Raw genomic sequence first — 20,779 nt, forward strand, 5'->3', positions numbered from 1 at the left:
GTCCTTGAGTGATATTTTGATAATCGTACATTTCACTGGGAAATGAGTAAAAACTAGAGTTGAATCAATGTCTTGCAACCAATTCATGTGGATGGTAGTCAAGTTATGTTGACGTTGTAGCCAATTGATTGTTCCTTAGTAACTGCTTGAAGTACAGTTGGTAACCGAGTGATGTAAACTAGTTAGCAAGATGTTGCTTTGATAGCAACGGGATGTATCATTACTAGCTACTCGATATATCTTGGCCAATTGATGTAGTCATTTCAACTAAGTGGTTAGTCTCTATTGCCAATTGATGTAGTCTTTTTATCCAAGTGATGTAATCTCGGTAGCCAATTGATGTTGCTCTCCACTTGATGTATCCTTGGTAACCGCTTGATAAAGCCATATCAGTCAGCCCGTATGTGAAACTATTATGTAATGTTGAACATTTCTGACCAGTTCATTGATTCCTACACTCCAGCACAGATTTTGGAAAACCATCTCATTATAACTTAAAAAATAATGACAAATCTTCTTAGAGATACTTTCCAAGAAGTGCATACTTGTCGAATACTTTTTAAAGTATTACTTTAGAAATACAGAAATTTTGTATGAAAGTGTAAAATTTAATCTATGCATGTCTGTATCGCACACAACTACTTTAGACAGAAATATTATTCACACTCTGCAGGTAAACGTGAACGTCTGGAGACAATTGTTTGTTCTATTCAAAGCTAATCACAAGTAAAGTATGTTACCGTCTATAAATGTAACATGTATAAATTTTGTATCCAATATATACTTCAGAATAGAATGTATGGCTTCGGTGAGAACTAGCGGACACACACTTTTGCATATGAACTAATAGGTTGCTATAGGGCGTCAGATGGATTACAAATGATAAGTGCAAAATGCTCTCTGCGTACACTAATCTTCATTCTGATCTTGCCTATAGAATGTTTCTAACATGGATCTTGCCTATAGAATGTTTCTAACATGGATCTTGCCTATAGAATGTTTCTAACATGGATCTTGCCTATAGAATGTTTCTAACATGGATCTTGCCTATAGAATGTTTCTAACATGGATCTTGCCTATAGAATGTTTCTAACATGGATCTTGCCTATAGAATGTTTCTAACATGGATCTTGCCTATAGAATGTTTCTAACATGGATCTTGCCTATGGAATGTTTCTAACATGGATCTTGCCTATAGAATGTTTCTTACATGGATCTTGCCTATAGAATGTTTCTAACATGGATCTTGCCTATAGAATGTTTCTAACATGGATCTTGCCTATAGAATGTTTCTAACATGGATCTTGCCTATAGAATGTTTCTAACATGGATCTTGCCTATAGAATGTTTCTAACATGGATCTTGCCTATAGAATGTTTCTAACATGGATCTTGCCTATGGAATGTTTTCTAACATGCATGGATCTTGCCTATAGAATGTTTCTAACATGGATCTTGCCTATAGAATGTTTCTAACTTGGATCTTGCCTATAGAATGTTTCTAACATGGATCTTGCCTATAGAATGTTTCTAACATGGATCTTGCCTATAGAATGTTTCTAACATGGATCTTGCCTATAGAATGTTTCTAACATGGATCTTGCCTATAGAATGTTTCTAACATGGATCTTGCCTATAGAATGTTTCTAACATGGATCTTGCCTATAGAATGTTTCTAACATGGATCTTGCCTATAGAATGTTTCTAACATGGTCTTAACGAACTTGTAAACTGTGACTGAACTTAGACGATATGAATCGAAACACAAAAACGTGTATCCAATCTTTGAAAACGGCAAATTTAAGAACAACTGATAACAAAGTCAACAGAACTTTTCATAAGGTGAACTGAATTGACAATATACTCCATTGAAAATCTCGTATAATCAAGTTGATGTAAAAAAGTTACAATCTCGGTAAATGTCACAAACTTTGCTGAAAAAATTGCAATGATCAGCATTAAACTATATGCACTATGTTACACATAACACCATACGTTGACAATTTTTTACCTGTACCCCGGTAATACTCGGAAATACTCGCAGATAATACATATTATCAAATGTAGTATTACCATAACAACCATGCTGCTTTGAAGATGAGCTCCTGTAATACAAGGTGTAGAATATGGTTATATACATTATATGAAGGAAATTGGTAAATCATTATTTTTCAAAAATCTTGAAATATTTACCATGACTTATTTTCTTTCCAACTAAAATGTGAAGTGCAGTATCTTGAATTTGGGCAGATTGATTGCACGGAAACCATTGTGTACGAAATATGAAATATTGTAGTTAGTTTACAGGTGTCAGGAAACCAATAGCCCAGTTTTTCTTAGCTATCTGACAAAGTTTCCGAATGGCATCTTTCAATCAACTGGGAAATCATAAAAGTATCAACCATGTTAGGACTTGGATCTTCAAATACTGTCAATAATGAATCGTTTGTACGAATAAAGAAAGCAATACAGTACGATAGCTTTTCTATTCAGACATCCTAAAGCGCATATCTTTATCATTCTTATACTCGTTGACATCAATTACTGGCAAGAAATTTACTTAATGAAGAGATGAAACAATATGTAGATCAATTTGTCATACCAAATTGTGAGCCACCGATGACGTCATTGTCCTCATGTTCGAATGTAGAGTTTACTGAGGAAAAAAAACCAAAATAGTTAACCTACATTCTAACAAAACACCTTTTTCTCTGAGCAAAGTTATTCTAGAACAATGCAAAACTTCTGGAACGAAAATAACCTTCCATATTCAAAAAACTGACAAGGTTAGCTTCGTTACAGGCACAGCAATTCAATGTTACTGTTCTACAGATTATATTATTGCACAGCAATAATCATTGATACATGTTCCGTGCTGTCTATTACATTATCTATTTATGAACGCTGTCAGTAAGTCCAAAGCCGACTTCCTGATTTTTTAAAAATCGCAGATGGACCAGGGAGATGAACAAGGCGTGTGTGTTATTAATGTCGGTTACTTCGAAGCTATTCAACCACATTGGTAGGCTACAGGAAAACCAAATCTTTATCACACACTTATACCACACTGTACTGGGTTTAATATTGTGATACGACATCAAATTATTGCGGCAATACGTCTTCTAAGTTACTGAATACATGTAGAGCTAGGCGGGCCGTTGGAACATGTAAAAGTCTTGATACTGGTAAATCTCGCAAAGTCTCCAAACTTACAACTCTCGTATAATCTCGATACTAGCAAATCTCGTAAAATCTCCATACTGGCAAATCTCGTAAAATCTCGATATCGGCAAATTTTGTATAATCTCGATACTGGCAAATCTCGCAAAACCTTGATCTGGTTTTTAGAGACAAATTAAAGGGCTAACGTCTGAAATTTTGTGTATTCTGGGTCTGTCGGAGGAACATTTACTAGAAAGTCGCAGAAGCACCTTTGTATATGTTATTACAATCCTTTTTATTTTGCTACAAGACTACTTTTTCAAACGAGTTTTCAATAAAACTGTCTATCAAGAGGTTGAATTAGACTGATAGTTTACACACCTGTCACGATGATGTCACCAATAGCTGTGTACTCGTCACCATTGTATCGGAAATCAATTATACATCTGTAGATACCAGTATCAGTCATGTCGACGTAATTTAAGACCAATGTATCGACGTTTGTAACCGTATTATTCCATATATCCTCACTTGATGTCGTATTCATTTCAATTCCATTTTTAAACCACCTGGTGATCGTCTCGCCCTCTACGTTCAAACGGGTTAAATTGCAAAATAAGGTTGTGTTGTCCCCAGTCTGCACGTATATATCATCCGATTTCACTGTATGTAAAGATTTGATATAAACAAAGTGAGATACACCAATGAGGTAGACACCAAACGATCTTTCTTGATCCCTTAACGAGAGATAAATCAGCTAAAATAGCATCCCACCAATGTCTTTAAGCTGCAACCAATTTGGCCATATATATATATCGTCAATTTTGTCCGTAATTACATGGAGAAACATAAAAGGATTATTTGACCTCTGTACTGCGTTTACTGGTAACGCCACGTCAGAATGTTTCAAAATATGCCATTGTCAAACTGAATGAACATCTACGGACGGCTAGACGTCATCGGTACTCACAAGGAATGTCTGTAATTTTATTCACCCTCGTTGCTTTGGAGTTTCTTGTGAGAAGGTTAAAGTTAAGAGGAAACGTTTTAAACAGACATGTTAAAGTTTCCGTCTTGTATTCGCAACTAAATAACTTTACTGAATTTTTGTCAATTTTAAAATCCCAGTGTATATTCAGATAATATGTCAGATAACATTGCCGGTCAAACCTGGAGTATTTCAGATTCAGTATTTCAGATGTAGATTTCGTACTATGGAAGATTTTGTCGCGCGATCAATTTGCAAGAACAATTGTTCATGAAAAAATGATACGATTACAAAAAATGAGTTGTACTGTTTGTTATGTAGTCTTTTCATAGAGGAGCTCAATACGATGCTTATATCGTCAGGATAAGTTGGCAGTTGGACGGAATCTATGGACCTCTTTGCACCGTTCTAGGCAGATGATATTGTTATCTTCTCAGACGCTGTAAGAAATCTACAATGTCTTATCGACATTCTATTCGAATTCTGTAATAAGTGGTGTATAAAAGCGCACACAACAGCGAAGATGAATATACTTTGTTCGCATAGTCTGAATGTCGCGGAAAAAAGAAGCATTTTACAGCAGTAGTTAGGGCATCCAGCTTTTATGCCAAAACTAAGTATTTAAACGGTCCAAATCTATGCTGGAACCCGGAAAATATCTTTATCTGAACTTTAGGCTAATCGTCACATAATCCATTCATATACCTGCTTTCAACTTTCATTAGCCGTAGAGAAAGGGAGACATACAGATTCCTAATCGATATTTAACAGAGATTTTGTAAAGTTTGCTCCATTGCACACGTACAAGATGAATGTAAATTTCTTTTAGTATAGTATTCGATGTATGGTAATTTCAGGAAAGAATACTTTTCCAACAAAGTTACAATAAACCCTCATTTCTGTGATTTTTTGCAGATCATGAATATGAGGGCTTCATCTAAAAGATCAAACTCTGTAATTTAACCTATGAAGTATTCTCGCTCATACGACCAGTCCCGGACATCTCTGAAATGTCTCTGAAATGTCATTTTTTTGTCTTATTAGGAATTATTGAAATATTATTTAAAAATGCTCCGTATTGTACCTTACCCTGGTAACATTCATGAAAAGGTGTCTATTTTTGAACAGTGATAATTTTTCCCATCGGAGTCTCTTGCAGATCCATTTGTACATGATGCCTCCAAACGCAAATAAACAATTGCCAAAAAAAAGTCCAAGCTACACGAATTTTATTGGAAGACATAACAAGTTATATGAATATGGGAGTTACAGTGAAAGTTGTGTCAATCATAGGTGCTCGCAGCGTTGCTTGGATAGTAGATCGAAGACTAGGGATCGACGTGCGAGACCTTCGATTGACTATCCAGGCAACGCTGCGAGCACCTGTGGTGTCAATGTATGCATTGAGCCTTGTAAACACACTTCAGTAATCGTTCAGTCAGACAGATAAGCAAATGTCGACAATATGTCTACATGTCAAATGGACTTGACAACAGCTATTGCTAAAACTTTATAGCTAAACTTGTAAACTTACCCAAATCATAGACGGCAAGTTCGACTGTTTTGGATTCAGCAATCACCGTATCAGGAGCAAGGATCGCTTGACAGGTGTACCATCCTGTTGTGTTTTCATTCATCGACTTTGTGATCAAAGTGGAATACATCACCATGTTGTCTGTTTGCTCTACCGTAGAGAACGCTGCTTCTCGTGGTTCTTCGTAATCTGGAAATCTCAGCTTGATGATAGTGTGCTGCTGTGGATACGTAATGAGTTGACATCCCAAACTGACGTCATCACCACTTTTAACGACTTTCTTGGATTGCTCAAATGTCAACGAAGCTGTTCCAATCATTGGAAAAAATGTAGAAAATAATGTCTTGCATTGATACTGTCTATCTGAGTTCTAGTGTCTATCTGAGTTCTACTGTGCCCCTCCCCTATCCTCCTGTCTAAAGTGTGACCCCCTGTCCAACATTCTAAAACTCGACCCTCACCAATCACTGCAATATTCTCCCAAGGAATTTCTGAAACAGTATCAGCTAATTTACATTACAATGTTTAATTGTGATGTAAGTTAGGGACTGAAATTACAGGAAGAAGGGTTGCAATTTATCAAGGAAGCATTTTTTAAGAAACATGATATTTAATGACTTTGCGGGAGGGTCACCATATTTTGCCCAACTATATGAAGGCAAGATGTTGCTGATATAGTTCTTCACCCCAAAATATCAAATCATAATACATGGGAGTCTATCAGGCAAACTTTTGACAAATTTCCCCCACAAAACAAGTTCTATCTGTACATTTGTATCTTTGATTATATAGGTAAATGTACTTTGCTCGAAGTGGGAATAAAACGTGCATGTGTGTACAAGAAATTGGATTTTTCGATTTCATCGTAAATGTTGATTCACTCACTATACATGGTAGTCTATGAGAGAACAATGAACATTTTTTTCAAACATAAAACTAGCAATATCTGTGCATTTATGGACGTTTGATAAATGTACGTGATTAAAATAGGGTAGTTGCAAGTGCATAAGCTTATGTGTAGAAGAATTTTGATGTTGGAATTTCACTGAAAATGTTGATTCACCATTCATGGTAGCTTAAGAGAGAGCTATGAACGATTTATTTTGAATATAAAACTAACAACTGTGCATGAATAGATATTTGATTATTGATATACTTTGCCACCTGTCCCATACGTTTTTGTCTCTTGTCTTTCATCAGTTTTAACTGTTCAAAGTGTTTAATGTGTGCATCTTCTTTTCCTGTGAAGCTTGTAGATAACATGTATGTATTTAAAAGAATCGATGTATTTAGTGGGTGATTTCCTATTCAGGAAAAGTCACATAGACAATCAAAGGTTAGGCTGTAAATCACCAGCTTTTAAAAGTGACCTTCCCCTAAGCTTAAGATAGGTTTATAAAAAATGACCCTTCCTCCCCTTGGACAGATTTCTAAAAAGTGACCCTCCCATTCCCCCTCCCATCCCTCTGTAATTACTGAAGGCTCCCTTACCTGACTGAGACTCCAAAAGTCGCCGCTTTTTCTCATTAATCTCCAAGTATTCGTACCATAAATAATTAACACTGAAAATTTGGCGAGTTTTGGACGACTTTTCAAAAAAACCCTGACTTTCTTGAGGAGGGTGTACATATTACAAAAGTTACGTAATTCTTTTATCAAGAACAATGCAGATTCACAAGCAAAACCGAAAACCAATACAGTTCACGCATGAATACAGTTGAATGTTGAGTGTTATTCATGTATTGACGAATAAACTAATAAACAATTGCTGATTGGACCATAGACGTGCTACGTAGTGCGTGATTGGGTAATTGTAATTATTTACGTTTGCCATGTGCAACTAAATAACATGCAGTCGACATAGACATTGCTAATTCAATTTGCGCCGCGACTGTGTCACTATTACATGGCAGACCATTCTTCTGGAACTAAGTGGACAAATACTGAATTGGATTTGAACATTTTAAATATTGGTATTTGTGGACGATGCAGAAGATTTCATTTATTTCACATTAAAGGATTTCCCATTTACATACTCAAACAGGGGTAAAGACTCCTATAAGGTTGTAATCTACCATGGGGTCCGACATAACAGCGCAATATGGCAAGCCAAGTGTTGCAAAATTCAAAAAACACATTTGTGTGTTCTAAGTTTTGATGATTGTGTTCTAAAATTTCATGTTTGTGTTCATAAAAGCCATGTTTATGTTCTTATATTGTACGTTTATATGACAGGAAATGACTCAAGATCAGTGGAGTTGGCCTGTTTCTTACTGGCATATCACTCCTGCACGTTTGCAGGATTTCACTTTTTCTTACCTCATTTGCACATTTTTGACACCAATGTGTTCATTTGAACAAATTCACATCTCAACCACTGCATCTACCTGTACACCAAATACTGAGATGGTAGCTTTGGCGGTATGGGAGCATGCAATGGTCCATATCACTGTTGCCAAACTAGCATGACTGTTTCTGTCTATTATATATGGTCATGTTGTTGAAGAGATTGTCATGTGCTATTTGTTGTGAGTAATCCGACATCATCGAGTACATCAATGTGAGATATAATTTTTTACGGTGTAAGTCTAATATTTCAGTGTTTCATTTTGTGCAGTGTAATATAAGTTAGGGACCAGTTTAAATGGATGCGTCTCTCTGTGTACTATTCGTTATGCCCCAATCAGTCAGACGGTTTCTAGTCGAAATCTTTACTTGAGATATCACAGTCTGATTAATAAAATAAAATAAATAAAATAAACCGTTGCACAAAGAACCCCACCCTTCCCCCATCCCAGGAGACTGACTCCTTTTCCCTGTGGTCAGAGTACAGTGAACACACGGAATTCGGAAGCTCCAGAAACAAAACTATTTTTCAGTCAGAAGTAAATATTTTGCCAAACTCTGATACAACGTTGGAAACAAAACCCACTGAAGTCATGGGTGTTGGAATAGTGGAATGGAGGGCAGCAATTGGAACGTTTACTCATCCAACAAGTTGGGAAGGAGTGGTAATCCCAGAGTATACGCCATTTTCAAAGTGGACTCCTACGAACGAACTCACATACCGGCTGGCATGCTGCATTTTTGTATCTGCATATATTATGATGTGTACCTCTGTTGTTTATACAGTGCGCACACTTTTCATGATTGGATGGTGACATCTGGGGCAACACTTTTGTCACAAGACTTTCAAACAAATATGTCCGTTGACAATTCAAATGAATTCACACAGTGGCCAGTACATGCATCTAGTTCGCTGACGGACTCTACCACAACGCTCAGGAAAATGACTGGTGAAACGTTGCAAAGTTACAACGTAATGGTAGCTCTAGACACTAAGAGCCCATTCGTCAGCAGATTAATACAGTTATCAGGCGACGTAGAAATGAATCCCTGACCAGACACTCGCAATTAAACAACACTGACAAAGAAAGGAGAACTGAGATCAGGAACAGCCGACGAGTCAATCACTGGTATGTGAAAAGACATTCGTAATATCAAAGGGCTAAAGAGAGACACCAAAGCGTTAAATAAGAGAATGAGAGGATGGAAACTCAACTAAATACCATGGAAGACGTCGGGTAAGCCTAATTCACGTGCCACGTGCCACGCGCCGCGTGCCAGGGACTCGTGAGAAATTATAGGGAGGGAGGGAGGGCCTAATTAAAAAGAGTAGGCGGAATCTAGGAATTGCGTTAGTTTATACATGCCCAGAGTATATTCAGGCAACACCACATTACCCATCTCAACACTACCTTTGTTACGCCAAACTTACAAAAGTTGGGGATTGAAATTAATAATAGATGGAATAAAGTCTTAATTATAATAGATGTAATAAATATAATAAATAGATATAATAAATATAAAATTATAATAGATGGAATAAAGTCTTTAGAGTTTGACCAATTTCGACACCTCTACACACAGAGAGGCCGACTTTGACTCGGAGCCGAGTTGTCGCAAAGCGGAGAAGTTTGCCACCGGCCGTGTTCTCATCGTATTCAAATTTATTGGCATGTAAAGACCGGTACAATTGTGCATTTTGTCGCAAAACCTTCGCGATCTTTGTGACAAACTGATGGTGAATCACAGTGATATTTGGGAAAGGGTGTCAGTAATTGATTTCATTACCGAAAGTAAATTGAAGTAATGCGGAACAACAAATGTTACGGTAATAAGACAGCGTGTAGGTAGAAAAGTTGGCTACTACGGGATACGCTATCGGTTCACGTGATCGCTAGCTCGGAAGCAATTCACAATCAAAGTCGATGCCGAAAAGACAAAGTGAAATACTATTGGCTGATAATTTAAGTTTTTCTCTATTTTCCCGCCTTTGGTGCAATGTTGCGAGTTGCCTCACAAAACGCTGCATATTCTGTGGAATACTACAAACCATCAGCATGGCTTTTTTTGAAGCCATGGATTTTCTGTCACAAGCACTAATCTTACCAGCCATGCTAAAATTTAGAACACAAAATAGTTTACTCGAGACAAAAAGAGTGGAAATATTTCCGGCCTCACAAACCAGAGATACTGAAAATCGTATTCCATAACATGCAATGGACTGAAAAGGGAAGAGTGCAGCAGCCATGTAGGACAACAACAGTATTCCCCGAGATCTGATATGCAGCATGTCTGGAGTATGGAAAATTCACTTTGTTCCATGGGAATGTCCACATGACATTTCTAATTGTAGCGGCTTTTTATTGCAACACGTGCTGATTTCTGCCCCTTAACGAATAGTATCGCCCTATGCGTTGGAACGCCACTGCACTGAAAATCGGCTGAGGCAGAGTCCTGATCCTGCACAATGCATCGAATCAAACAGGTTTTCATCACCGTTATGCGATAGTGGGCCCTTCAGTCACATGTACGTTTGTGGAGGGACCGTGGTTCCAGCCTGAAATTCGTTGAACAAGAAAGGAAAGTCTCTGGTTAGCATCACAGTGGTTAACTGGAAATGCATTTGTTTACGCATGGAGGTATAAAGAGAGAGTCGTCATTTGCCCGTGATTATGACTCCAAGACTGGCCAAGACTGTATCGTATTTCGAAAATCAATGTTGACCTGGCCTGACACCAGTATGCCTATCGTGTTCATGGTAGGCCTGCCCGCAGCCTATGTGTTGTGATGGGACTGTGGTTTACTTGCACGCGTCCGAAATACAGCGTTTTGGTAACATTTTGATTGAAACAAATTTGGCAGGATGGTGGACTTGCCCACAAAATAAACCTGTTTGCAACGTTTTGATTGATACCTGCCAATAGGTTTACGCCCATACCATGCAGTCACAGTTCGATAGACACCATAGGACCTAGATATTTGCAATATAGCAACCTTAACATATTGTCTGTGTACAAAATCAATGTACAGAATTTAGATTGATCAATTTTTAATGTTACAAATTTACGTGCAGTGTGATTTTGAAAAATACTGGCCCTCGCTCCCCATAATTTCTCTCGAGTCCCTTTCTGCATATGCACAGAATTCGCTAATCATTCGCTGGTCCCCAGTTCATGCATTTAGAAGGCGACGTTGAAGCCCGAATGTTGATTTATTCATGAAAATGAATCAATGAATTAAATTTGAGTGAAAATGCACCTACTTCTGGCTCGCGGCACGCTGCGCGTGGCACGCGGCACGTGGCACGTGAATTAGGCTTACCCGAAGACGTCATTCAGACAAATGGCAGAAGGCAACGCTGACGGTCTGGAAGACCTTCTAGTAGAAAACCGTTGGAATTCTGCCGGGATCACTCCATTCATTTTTTAAATGGTAGATGTGGGAATGATTTAGTAGGCGATTAAACATGTATTGCAAATAAGGGGACTAGTGTAGTGGACTATATGATTGCCAGTGATTTGTTTAATTATATTTCTGATTATAATGTTAAAGAGAGGAGTGATTTCGATCATTTTCCACTGTCTTGTACTATGAATATTGAAATGTTATGTCATCCAGAAAATATGCAAAGAGCACAAGGTTGTGATTTTCATGATTATACATATTATAAATGGGACAAAGAGAAACGAGGTAAATTTAATGAAAAGGTTTTATCATCGGAGGGTCAAACGCAAATCAGCCAAATTCAGATGGGGCTGATATAAATGTTCGAGCTTCAAAAGTTTATGATTTATGAACTTTGGCTGCAGTAGATTACTGTAAGTTTACAGTAAGGACTAGGGATGACAGTAGAGTGCTGCAACCAAAATGGTTCAACAAAGAATGTGAAACAACAAAAACAAAAATGTACGAAGCCCTCTTCCAATATAGGGGATCAAATGACCAGGAGAGTTTGAAAAATTATAAGAATTACAAGGCAAATTTTAAAGCCTTGTGTAGAACCAACAAAGAAAAAATAGCACTGGGCAAAACATCCGGAAACAAGTCAAAAATTTTAAGGGAGGTCGGAAGTCCATATTAAATATTTCAGCTGCTGATTGGACGAACCATTTCGAAATTTTACTCAACCCTGCATGTTAGAAAACTAGTTTTGATATTATGGTTGAAAATCTCCTTGAAACTCTTGAACCCTCCCAGGGAGAAGAAAATTTCAACCAAGAGTACTACACACTTAATCGTCCCATTAGTAATGATGAGATAATGTACGCTCTGAATATGCTTAAAACGGGTAAATCGCCCGGCTGTGATGGTATACCGAATGAATTTTTCACAGACGCAAAAAATGGTCTCCTTCCTGTTTTACACTATTTTTTAAATGTCATTTTCAATGCTGGTGTATTTCCAAGTGATTGGAGTAGGGGTATTATCGTCCAGTTACATAAGAAGGGTAGTTTTCATGACCCAAATAACTTTCGAGGCATGACCTTACTGGACTCGATTGGTAAAATTTTCACTTTTGTCTTGAATCAGAGATTGATCAAATGGGCTGAGATGATTGACTGCATTACAGAGTGCCAGACTGGTTTCAGACGTGGTTACAGCACAATTGATAATATCTTCACGTTACATGTCATGATTCAAAAATATTTCTGTAGATCAAGGGGGCGCTTTTATTGTTTATTTGTGGATTTCAGCAAGGCCTTCGACTTTGTTAATCATAATTTGTTGCTATACGGACTGTGCTCCAAGGGTATACAGGGTAAAATGTTTAATATTTTAAATCAATGTATCATGAGCTCAAATCTTGTGTAAAATCTCAACAAGGGAAAACCGACTACTTCCACTGTTCTGTTGGCGTGCGACAGGGATGCATGTTAAGTCCCTTTTTGTTTTCACTCTATATTAATGAATACCATGTTAGAAAATGCGGGTCAGGGAGTACACAAATGACACAAGATTTGTATGACTTGTTTTTCATTATTGTATGCTGATGATGTAACAATTTTTAGTGACACTCCTGTCGGATTACAAAGACTACTACGAGTTTTAGAGTCCTTTTGCTCCAAATGGAAAAATAATGTAAAATAAAAAATCATTGTTTTTAGGCGAGGTGGCTTTTTGCAAAAGACTGAAAAGTGGTTTTTCATTGTTTTAATGGACAACAAATGAAAACTGTAAGTTATTACAAATATCTTGGTCTGATGATATCAAGCTGAAAATGTACGGCGTAAAGCTGTAAGTAACTTACTTTATCAGATCAAGCTAGAGTATTTTAGGCTATTTGATACAATGGTTTTACCAGTATTAACATACGGGGCTGAAATCTGGAGATACTGCATGTATAGCGTTGCTGAATGAGTACAACTCAAATATTGTAAAGCATTTATGAGAGTCAAATCCCCTACACCAGATGCATTAATGTTTTGGAGACTGCGGTAGATTTCCAGTCTTTCACAGTTTTAAAAAGGTTTTGTCATATTGGTATAAACTCCTAAATATGCCAACAAACAGAGTAGCAAAACATGCATATCAGCTTGCCATAACAAAGAATTTATATGAGCATGGTTTTGGAGAAGTCTGGTTTTGGCAAGGCCCAGGAGACTTTAATATTTTCATCAAACATTTTACATTGAGAGCACTGGAAAACTGGCATTCAATAGTGTGTAGTATGGACAAACTTGTATTGTAATTTGAAATCTATTTTTGCACTGAAGATTACTTAAAGGGCCATTATTTGTAACTTTTGACCATTTTTTACCTCGGAAAATTTCATGTTGGAGGCTCATATTTGTTGCAAAATATTGTTTTACGAAGAAACAAACATGATTTGTGATGTTATAGCCACATAAAACTGCTAATTTTTGTTCAAACGTGTTGCCCTTCCGAGCTCGTTTGTTGACGTCTGGCATGTACAAGTTCACGCTTATTGCGGGATCAAAACAACATTGCGTGGATTGCCAGACATCTGGCTACGCAACGTGCTCGGACTTTGGACTACGACGTAAGTACCGGGCATAAGCAATGAATATTTATTTTGAAATTGCTGTAAATGGCTCGCACAGGTGCAGAAGAATGCCTACGTTGCACTTCGTGTGTCAACAGAGTTTGTATTTCTGTCCGGACAAAAATTGAAATTTTCGTTGTAAAATCACATGTTATTTAGTTGTAGGGCACGTAATGTCTCCGAATGATATGCGATTCGCTGTTATTTGACAGGCTTTTCAACATGAGCCAGTGATCATTTCTATCAAAACTAACGGAAAAATCGCCAGAAGATACAGCTAATGGAACTTTAACATCAAATATGTTTTCCAGATTTAAGAGAGCCCTTGCCTGTCTCAGAAGTTCAGAGAAAGGTAAAGCCCTGTGTACAGCTTTCGAAGATAGAACTTGTAAAATTTGTGACTTGCATGAAATAGAGAACGAATATCACTTTTGTATATGTCCATTATATCAGAATCTAATACTCCAATATTCTGAATATTTACCACGTTGGTCCTATTCAGAGCCAACTCTAGACAAGTTTTATTCTCTGATGTCTTCCTCTAACAGTTCAGACATTTTCAAGCTAGCATTGTTTGTATACAAAGCAGATAAACTGAGAAAAGTTTTTTCTAACCGTGTTATGTACTCTTGTACTCTGTCTCTTGTATTATAGTTCTGTACTCATACTGTGAAGTTGCAATTTTGACCGGAGGCCTTTAAGAGCAATAAAGATATATTATAATGTTTAAGGACAGAGACCTTGGATAACCCAAAATAGCAGCACCATACTCGTTGATCAGATATAACCTTCCAAGCACGCTGCACATCAGCAGTACTCGTTAGCTGCAATAATTGAAGCCTTGGTGGGCTGGGGCGTGCGGCTTGCGCGATGCCCAACTCGCAAGCCGCTCGATACCGAAGCAGCACGGCCCAGCTCACCAAGGCTTCGATTATTGCAGCTACATACTCGTGTTCTCCATCCGCCACTCCAATTGCTGCACATCACACTGAATCATACAAATGCATAAAAAATAATAATAATGCATGTAGGCCCAGGTCTAACGTACAATTATGAACATCGTGTATTAACGTAAACGTGATGAATGTTTCACGTCATATTTTAGCTCGTCATTTTCCGAGAATGTCGCATTCATGAATTGTGGCTACCGCAAGTTTTGCAAATCCTCGACGAAACTTTGGATTATATTGGCGGTTCCCGGTGGCGATCATCCCGAGTCTAGTGGTTGGGTGTGGTTAATGTGATGAAATTTGTATATAGCATTATGTGATTGGTGTCAACAAACAGCTCATTTAATCGTAATCATGATGGTAGATATAGTAAAAACAATTCACTGTAAATTAACTAGCACTCGTAATATTAGTGTATGTCCCAATTTCATAAATTTGTTGCAATTTATAACACCTGTTGTAGGGCATAGTGATTAAATATACAAAGCGTTACAAGGTCACACACTGAACTCTAAGCTTCGTATTTATCGTACTGGTACTAGAATGGTAGCCAAACCTTATTTATCGCACATAACGCTTATTGGTACTAGAATGGTAGCCAAACCATAAATATGAATGCTGAAAGCGCGAAACATTTTCTAACTCCCAATTTTTTGAGTATTTCAATACGTGATCCGAATAGTAACAACGATTTTCAGCGTGTTTGAAAGAACGCCTTTTCTAATGACACCATAGATTTGCAGCGTCATACAACATTAAAATTGAATAATATTGATTGAAAGCTTACCTACTGGAAATTGTCCGAACGCCATATCCAACAGACCACATAATAAAATACAAACACGTAAATTTTTTCTTAAATATTTTTCGGCCATGTTGACGTTATAAGGCGTAAATGTTTTCACCATTCGATGACCTGGTTTAACCTTACAACAACAGCGAGCGTCGACTGCTCTCAGTGAAACCACCCTGAGCTGCATATGCTAATACCATAGCACGTAATTGGTCTTTTTGTTATTCATATCATATTCATCGGCACATACCAATAAATTTGCGAACACCTTGTTCCATATTTGAATTGCTCATAGTTCTGTGAGGAGGAAACCATTTACAGCAGGGGTGTTTGGTACAGGACAGTGGTAGAGGGGTGTATCCGCCGTGTGCGATTGTTGGCGATTGCAGGACTACCATCACCGTCACTCAACCTACGTTATCTGACCAAGATCTTTCCAAGCAAACGCAATGTTTCATATTCTATTAACTTTAGCCAGGTACTTCGTAAATATCAAGTGAAGACAAAGGGTAGAGGTCATCTTTAACACAGGTCATAGTACGTGAGCATCGTCATTTAATTTTCTCCAGAATTCATTACAATACGGTATGCTTCTTACTTGCTTCCGTTGTTGACTCCGCCATAAAAAAGAGGACCAATCAGTCATGCCTCTTTATTTATGTCAAACAATTTTTGCCTCTGGTTCGGTCATAGGGTCCTCAATCTACGATGATATTGATGATGATGGTGATTAAATATTTAAAAATGGAGAAAAATAAATATATACTCTGTAAATTTGTTGTTTTTATTATTGTTGTTGTTGCTGATAGTATTTGCAGAAAAGAGCAAAGTATGCGCTGCAAAATTCAATACAGCCTAACTTTAGGCTGTATTGAATTTTGCAGCACATAGTATACCGGTTATTGAATTTTGCAGCGCATAGTATGGTTAGGCTGTATTGAATTTCGCCGCGCATACTTTGTTCTTTTCTGCAAATACTGTCAACAACAACAACAACAATAAAAACAACAACAACAAATTTACAGAGTCCAAATATATTTTTATTTTTCTCCATTTTTAAATATTTAATCAACATCATCATCAATATCACCGGAGATTGAGGACCCTATGGTTCGGTGACCAATAATGCTCCTTCAAATCTGGGCCGACTTGCAGCGATTTCGAAGCTGTTATCCAATTGGTTGGCAGAATCGTACCGTTATAATGAAATAATACAAATAAACTCCCTAAGTTGCTGTGAATAGTGACAATCGACCAATCAGATATAACCTTGCAAACACGCTGCGAGTCAGCCGTCAAATCTACACCTTAGTTTAAGTACAAGCCATGTGATTGCCATGGATAATTTTTGAATCACATGACACCTAGTGCCTCGTTCCATGGAAAGATTGTTGACAGCCAATGACAAATTCACCATGGAAAGTTGATTTGCAAACTTTATAGTGTACAGATTGACCAGAATAGTTGAGTACGTTAAATATAAGCTTGATCCTGGTAGAAATTTGTAAATTCGGATATAGCTTTGGTGATATTTTTAGCAATTTAAGAGACTTACACTGTACAGAGCATAAAGTCAGTTTTATCCCCGGCATGTTTACAGGGAAGTGTATTACACTACTGCGATTTTTAACTAGAAAGCATTTGCAAGCAAAAGCGAAGTTCCATAGACCAGAGCATCGGAAGAAAAAAGAATGTGACGAAGATTGGTTTAGAATGAAAGAGTGCTTGGGATTTTAATATGCAAGGACGTTGCTATAGTGAGGGCTAATAGCAGTAACAACAGAATACAACTTAACGCAAGGCAGTCCAGGGAATTACAGTACACAGATTACAAATGCCTACATGTACGGTAAAAACGCAACAGATAGGCCCTACATACGGGGGCGACAACGCACGGAAATGTATATCAGACGATGGGAAGACATTGGACGTAGGCCGTTGAACTTGAAAATCGAGGCCACATTGCATTGCTACCCACTCATCTCCGGACAATTAACAAATATACCGTTACAGTTGGTAAAACTGCTCAGATCAAAGAAACTATGAAAAGATGAAAAACAATGAGACATCCAAGTTCCCTTGACAGCATCGGGGTTCTCTGACCCTGCGCACCCCCGGTACCAAAATAGAAGTGTCCCACTCTACACGCAATCTGTGTTTTCATTCTGTTCACATGCATTTTCATTTGATTAAACGGGTAACTCTCGGTAGGGCCCTACCGAGAAAAATCGATAAAAATGGGCGGAGCAAGACATAACTTATATGGTTTCTTTGTGAACAAAAAGTAGCAAATTAAAACAGCTGGTTGAACACCTCCAAAAATAGAACGTGCACGCGCACGCCACATATGTAAACATTGACTGCACGGTGACTTTACGTATACTATTTTCACCCAATTTTACGGTTTACTTTCCATACGATACATCCACTCATTTCCTCCATAGGTTTGTCTTGAACATAGACTTTTTCTAAGTCTTACTGGAGCAGAGGTTGGGCGCGGCGGCGCCTCGGATTTGTACAAACCGTCATGACGTTGCCAGGCGATCGATCGACACTCCCCAGTATACGTTTCTCGTCCGAAAACGAAGCGTTTGTCATTGAATTCAGCGCGTTTTTGAATGATTCAACATAATGCGTATGACAGTGGCAATAGCTATCCGCATCTTTGTATACGGGTAAACGATGCAGAAATCCAACGAGTAGCTTTTCTGCCACGGGATCAATTATCGGGGTTTTCCTTGGCTCAGTCATAGTGTACATCACTCTTGCAGGGAGTCTGATTGCATAGTCCGAACGCCGTCCTAGAAATGCCGCATTTCAGGAAAGAACGGGAAAAAATCAAAACAGTTCTGAAAGACAGCAAATTCGCCTATAGTACATGTCCAAATTTATCGAGTGTGGTTATTTCAATGGACGGCGTTGGACATTTACCACAATGCTCATCGGCTAAGTTGTCTACTAAATTTTGTAGAGCTTTTGTCTAAACAATCCTTTCCTCATTCGACCTTAGTTCAGCGAGGCAGGACTGTGTTTCCATCATAAAATGTAGTTTTCCACAGTTCTTGGATGGTAGTTGTAGTTTCCTTTAAATTTCAAAAGTTTCGTTGTCTCATGAACTCGGCGCTGTCGGATGGGAGGGTAACGACGACTATTCCCCCGGCTTCGATTACAATTTTATGGTGACCGAAATGAAATATGCTGTCGATTTGTTGTCTTATGATTATTTCAAAAAGCTTCTGAAAAATACTTATTTTGGAAATCAAACCTGTTATATTTAATCACCAAAAATAAAATCAGAATAAAGTGATCGCATGAATTCTCGGAGCATTCGTCTCAATGTTCATCCCTCCTTATAAAATGGTGAGTTCTAGTATTTCGCTACTTCGAACGATCCCGCCAAAATCGAGTGCACTTGCACTTCTACATTCTCCACGCAGTCGCGATACTAGTTCATTACGAACGCGTGGTAGTCAGAGTTAGACTGCTAATCATACTATGTCAACTGGCTTTATGAAGATAGCGGTCAATGATGAGCACTAGAGGTAGCCTCGGGAATTGTCTTTGCCAGGAATGAATTGGAGCTTGCTGTGATGGGGATCGAGCGCGAGCGCGGACATTTGAGTGCAACTTATAGGACATAGTACGGTGACCTCAGCTGCCGCCGCGCCGGCGACGTTTGTCAACTCGACGTCTGATCAGGATAAGTGACCTAGCAGTGACGACCGAACATGCCGAAGGCGATAGCAGGCGTCAAAAAAATCCCGGTTTTGTCAGCTTTGGATTCTGGAGGCTACTTGTTTTTGAATTTTGAATTTATTCGCTTTGTCGAATTTATTCGGCTTAGGTCGGGCAAGAAAATGTATATAGTTACGCATATAATGCGCATTGCGATAATTGCGCTTTCAACAATACGTTGACTAGAGGGTAAAACTTGAAATTTGAAAAGAAGACAGAAGATATACAGACAGTGTAGACAAAGTGAGAGATCATTCCAGAATCGTGCTTGTACTTGTCCGTGGTCTCAACCCGAACATACCAGACGTAATATGTCTGGCAGAAATGGCAGTATAGGTCTTCCTGTCTGTAAAATGTACGGCTCAGGTAGGCCAACATAAATGAAAACGGTCCTTTTCAGGACCAACAAATTTTCCAAAAAGAGAACTACCGAATCAAATGTGTTTGCATGTATTTATTATACACAGTGTGTGTGCGTTTGTATCTTTCGGTACGCTCCGAGTGTTTGGTGTTTTTTCCCCGCGTTGAACAATCAACGCTACGTACGTAAAAAGTAAACAACGTACCGCTAATGACTCATTTGCAATTTGCATATCATGTCAATCATGCAGATTCAAACTGAACATCGAACGTTATACCAGCGATATTACCGGCAAATATTTTATTCTTTTTCTGGTTCAAGACGTCATTTCAAGTTTAATTTCGTCAGAAACCAAGTATATTGTGCTCCAAATACTTATACACGTATCCCTCAATTTCCAAGAAAAAAATTAATCGGTAGATTTCTAAATTAAAGGTTTTATCGACGACGTCCAGAGCGTACCGAGTACGTTTGAATATCCCACCATTATGACCACTCTCGTAGGTTCTCGCGCTTTTATACGGGAGTTGGGGCTTTAAAAGCAACGCTTCATCTGTTAAGAGTTTTTACCACTGACTAAAACAATTTTCATTGCTATGTCGCTGTTTTCACAAGATAGTGACCGTTTGATCTTGGAAAGTTGAGTTGCTTTTACGTGCAGCCAACGCATGCCGGGGCGGTGACAGACAGTTCACTATGTTATGCTACGCTACGCTGTTGATCGGCAGCATAAGCTTACATGACGTCTTCGTTCCAAGTTTACTTTTTATTTCATGATGTGAGTCAAACAGAAATTTCATCGAATTGCCACTTCTGTATCTAGCGATTGTGTAATCAGTTTGATTTGAAAATATTTCGTCAATTAAGAGCGGAAATCGTCGCTGACTTTTGCTGTCTTTTGGCTATG

The 20,779-nt window shown here is 38.2% G+C and overlaps 1 protein-coding gene across 2 annotated transcripts; it reads right to left on the reverse strand.

The window, feature by feature from the left end:
• Positions 1-525: 525 nt before the first annotated feature.
• LOC139116912 (uncharacterized) lies at positions 526-15,967 on the reverse strand. Of its 2 annotated transcripts, XR_011548429.1 has the most exons (6): positions 15,771-15,967; positions 5,684-5,989; positions 3,543-3,824; positions 2,602-2,655; positions 1,488-2,104; positions 526-1,429 (listed from the first exon to the last, which is right to left on the reverse strand). XR_011548429.1 is itself a non-coding variant. In XM_070679677.1 (5 exons), the coding sequence occupies exons 1-5, from the start codon at positions 15,961-15,963 to the stop codon at positions 2,007-2,009; spliced, it is 933 nt and encodes a 310-aa protein (XP_070535778.1). In that variant the 5' UTR covers positions 15,964-15,967; the 3' UTR covers positions 690-2,006. The 2 variants fall into 2 exon arrangements, 1 of the variants encoding a protein (XP_070535778.1); XM_070679677.1 differs by having other exon boundaries at positions 690-2,104.
• Between the last annotated feature and the right edge of the window lie 4,812 nt (positions 15,968-20,779).

Source organism: Ptychodera flava, chromosome 1 (genome assembly GCF_041260155.1).
Source record: "Ptychodera flava strain L36383 chromosome 1, AS_Pfla_20210202, whole genome shotgun sequence".
Classification (NCBI taxonomy): domain Eukaryota; kingdom Metazoa; phylum Hemichordata; class Enteropneusta; family Ptychoderidae; genus Ptychodera; species Ptychodera flava.